Consider the following 4,846-nt stretch of genomic DNA (forward strand, 5'->3'; position numbering starts at 1 on the left):
AAAATACAAATGACATTTAGGAAAGAAATAGCAGTAAAATTAACAAAATATAAAACAAATATGAGACAAAATAAATATCAATCCTCCAAACACAAATATCATATAATAAAAATAATCTCACCATCATGAGAGGCTTCATGAAGTGTGAAACATGTGAAGTGAAGATGGAGAGGCCTTTATTAAGTCCTCAAAGCTCAGTAGTGATGTCAGGTCAGGTCTGTACAGTTAACAATAAGGTTGTTTTTATGTTGACCTTGTGGTTTGTGTGTTTACCATCTCTGTAGAGGTGCTCTTTTATCTGTGAGAGAGGTTCTAGAAATGTGACCTGTTAAAGCACAATAGATGAACTGCTGCTCAACACAGAAATGGTGACTGGATGAGTAATGAAATTACAACTAGAGTAGAGTGGAAACACTAAAGCACCACTCCACTAACACTGAACCCTTTAAGTATCAAATACTGAATTCCTGAAGTCTGTACAGGATGGGATCTGAAGCTGGTATAAATTTACTATTTCCATCAGAGCATTTGAGTTGAGACTGGTCAGTAGTGTGTCGTAGACATAGCATACAGGACGTGGTTTATTTAACCACATTAGGGACAAACACGAGTCAGTGGTGGAGAGTTTGTTTGAATAATCTGCATTAATAGGTTTGTGGAGTGACATATCCAATTTGAGCATCTAAAGACAGATGGTGTTGTTCTGGAGCAGTTTGTAACTGAGTCCACATTTGACACTGAGTTTATTTTAGTTGATTTGGTTTTACAATATTGGTCACTTTGATTTTTGTTAAGTTTATATCTAAATTAGTACGTGCGGATGCCTTCGTGGGATTCATGCCTGAGATGCCTCCACTCGTTTCATATCCATGTCCTGATTCCTACCCCAAAACTTTATAAATTGTTGGCCAGCATCAAAAAGCCCAGTGAAACAACAAAGACCAGAAAAATTATCTAGAAGTTTGCAATGTTGTGGCCAAATATCCTCGGCGGCCCACCCACATAAAGTCTATTTGTAGGACACTGAATTTCAATGGTGATTTTTCTAGAGAACACTGATTAATTTGGTAGAATTCTCTTAGTATTTTACTGATGGTCAGCAGTACCACCTTCATGTGGCAGCTTTAGCTATTTTACATGATTACTTATTTCTAATACACATATAAAATGTTAACATACCTACCAACACATTGTTTTCCTTATTTATCACTAGTGCTACTTTTCCTGTGCTTGTACTTGGGACAGTTGGACCTTCTCTCTGCTCTGACTGTCACTGCCACCTGACCCACTACAACAGGCCTGGTCCTTAAGGGCAACTGTCCTACTTGTTTTACAACCATCCCCGAACTTACAGTTTCTGATTAACTCAACACTCCTGATCCAGGTAGTCAGCAGTGGATCAGGCAGGGACAGTTAGAAATCCAGCAGGACAGTGGCCCTCGAACACCATGGTTAACTACCCCTGCTCTACAATAACATTGTCCTGTTGATGATCATCTTTGTACAAATAGCTCAATTAATTTCCTGCATTAGGAAACATTGTTTTTTTTTTCTCTCTCCATTTTTCTCTTTTCTCTTTAAACAATATTTATTTTACCAACACTTCATGCTAAATGGTCTGCACTTACACAGCACTTTTCTCCCTCACACACAGATGGCACAGCTGCCATGCAGTTGACCTGACTCACTGGGGGCAACTTGGGGTTCAGTATCTTGCAAGGAAATTTTGACATGTGACAAAAGGAGTGGTCAATTGAGTTGGTAGGCTCTACCTCCTGAGCTACAGCCGCCCACGCACAGTAATGGTGAAGTTGTCACATTAGATCCATGTCACACTGATGAGATCCTCCACTTCTGCAGTCTTTGCTGGATGCTCAGCAGTGAAATACCTTTAGTGCCATCTTGTGTTGATAGATTCACACTGTCTAACTTAGTTCACTTCCTCAGGATAAATTAACAATGAATGGGCTGAATGAAACCACAGAGAACAGGCACAGTGACTTTCACAGAGGCTCTTCTGGACTCTTCTGGACACACAGATGGCCAGTTTCCTCTGTCAGCGAGTCTGGATCACAGAAGATTAGGAAGCCTTTGACATATACCTTCTATATTCTCTTAAATACAGCCCTCACTATCATTGTCCTAAAATTAATTTTCTGTATAAATAACAAGTAAAACTTTCTCTACTCCTCACTTTTTAATAATTATCACTGAATACTCTACAGGTAATAATTAGACTCATGGTAATGATAGAGATGTTGTCTAGATGTTGATTGGCAAAACTTAACATAAAAATATTGACATAAAAATATATCTGTGTATATTTTCTTCTGACATGGCATAAAATAAAAACATCATTAACATAATGATTGTTGCTCATTTTATTCATTTAAGTCAGGATTATTGGTAACAGTCCTGTTAGAAGAATAACATTATAGTATTGTATAATATATAATATATTGTACTGTCTAGTGACAAGAAATACCACAGGAGAAAAATTAGTTTTTTAAACAGAATTTTAAATGTCACAGGTTTGATTTACATTTTCAATGTGAATCAGTTAATTATTCTCTTTAACTGTTTTAGTTTTCTCTGTGATCCACTTTAAGAACGGCTCATGACAGATGTTCATGAATACAATTGGTTCAACAGAGGCATGTTTATTAGCACCAGAGAAAGTGATGACACTATAAATCCTGTCCTTGTACACAACTCCTCCACCAATGTCACCCTGTAAAAAAAAAAAAAAAAAAATTATACATATATATACAGTGAGGGAAAAACTATATATATATATATATATATATATATATATATATATATATATATATATATATATATATATATATATATATATATATATATATATATATATATATATATCTTGCTTGTTCTAGATTTTTGCTGCATTGACTGAAATACTGATTGGTTAAACTGGTGTAAAAAAATAAAACTGTAATGACGGTAACAAAGCTATGCTGTATGTTTAGAAGCCAACTCACCTTAGATATGTCCACTTTTGGGGTCTTAGCACAGAACAAATGTTGATAGCTTGCCTGATTCTGAGAGTTTTGGAGATTCTGACAATCAACAACTTCCATATCTAAACATTGAAGAGTGTTCCATGTACAAGTAACTGTGTAAAAATGTAAAAAAAAAAAAAAAAAAAAAAAAAAAAAAAACATGAAAAATCTCAGTATGAAATGTAATTAAATAAAAAATAGAAATGTATTAAATTATACAACTTAAAATTACAATTGTAGGTTACTGCTGTGTTATTATATTAATATTGAGCTTATAATCTACTTACTTTATTTAAATATATACATTACATATAATTTACCAACTTCACAAGTAATAAAAATAAAAAATTAACACAAGATAAATGAATTTTACTCACCTAATTTATTATCTGGGTCTGTGGCTGGGGCATCATAACCTGCAACTTGTACTTTATCACCTCTGGGAAAAACATAATGAAAAAATCATGATTTTAAGAGACACACAGACACAGAAATAAACTTTAAATACATTTTACAAGAGTCCAGTGGACTCTTTATTGTCTGAAAGCTCACATGTGAGGTGGGGTACTTTGGATACTTTTACAGTCAGGAAGTCCAACAGGTTTAATCTTAGTTGGTGAAGGCAGCTTCAGTAGCATCAGGTCATGGGTTCTGTCATTGTTGTTGTCGTCCTTATCCTTAAAGATCACAGGTGGTTCTGTGATTTTCTCTATTGTTATGGTCCCTGAATGGACACCTAAAACTGCATACCTACAACAACACAACAACATCACACAAATACACACATCAGCTGTGAGTCTGGCAGGATTTCAAGGACCCACATGTCTCAGGTCATTCAGATATTGATGATGTTTGAGGGGAGGAGTGAGGGTGTTAGTGCGCCATTTTGCTTTTGAGTCATCTTCTGTTTTAGCCTGTGTCTTTATCGTTTTTAAAAGTAGACAGAAGTGTTTAAGAAAATGAGGAAACAAAACATTCTGCCTCGTTCAGCATCTCTGTAATCTGTCATTAAAAGAATGGTTGTGGTCTGTAACATTCCTCTGACCGGAGGGTGGATTTGCCACCATATTACAGATTTCAATCAATACATAAAAGGAACAGCTTCATTAAAGATGCTCATGTGGTTAATGTCCTGCATAACATCATATTATAGTACATTTTTGTATATAAGTTGTATTAATATTAAGAATTAAAATTGGATTAAAGGCTTTAAAAACTTCTCTTACATATCTGGAAACTTGCAGTGAGCTGCAGTTAGAATCCATTGGTCACTGATTAGAGAACCACCACAAGAGAAAGCTCCATCAGCAAAACCTGAAACTTTGACGTGGTACCGACGCTCATTTTGTCCACATGTCTGACCTCCAGTGATTCTCTTCTGCAGATCCACAGTTGTGCTCATGGTGACACCTGAAAGAAACAGTTCTGTTTCTGTTCTCAGATGAATAGAAACAGTACAGTTCACCTGATGTACAGTATAATTACAGATCTCACAAAAATACTCACCAACCCACAGCAGAGAGAGAAGAACCAGACGAGCCATCTCAATTTGTCGTTTGGGTGCAACAGAGATGACTTTTTAAGTCTGTTCTTACTGTCCTGTCAGCTGTTTGAAACACCAATCGTGTAGTGAAGATTTGCTGACACAACTTGATTGGCTAAAAAAGAAAGGCAGCTGACATTTATGCAAAATTTGATCTTTATCAATAAGTGTTGTTTTGTGGCAGTGACATTGAAGGTGGAGTTGGACTATCCAGCCCCACCCACAGTCATTCTATGTAAACCAAGTACAAACTTAAGAAAATATCTATTTTAATGGGATA

General features: G+C 35.7%; 1 protein-coding gene across 1 annotated transcript; it reads right to left on the reverse strand.

Moving 5' to 3' along the window:
* Positions 1-2,003: 2,003 nt before the first annotated feature.
* LOC113161796 (snake venom serine protease KN13-like) lies at positions 2,004-4,425 on the reverse strand. The gene is made up of 4 exons (XM_026359598.1): positions 4,250-4,425; positions 3,576-3,773; positions 3,401-3,462; positions 2,004-2,065 (listed from the first exon to the last, which is right to left on the reverse strand). The coding sequence occupies exons 1-4, from the start codon at positions 4,423-4,425 to the stop codon at positions 2,004-2,006; spliced, it is 498 nt and encodes a 165-aa protein (XP_026215383.1).
* Positions 4,426-4,846: the final 421 nt, after the last annotated feature.

The sequence above is a fragment of the Anabas testudineus genome, chromosome 1 (genome assembly GCF_900324465.2).
Source record: "Anabas testudineus chromosome 1, fAnaTes1.2, whole genome shotgun sequence".
In the NCBI taxonomy this organism is placed as follows: Eukaryota; Metazoa; Chordata; class Actinopteri; order Anabantiformes; family Anabantidae; genus Anabas; species Anabas testudineus.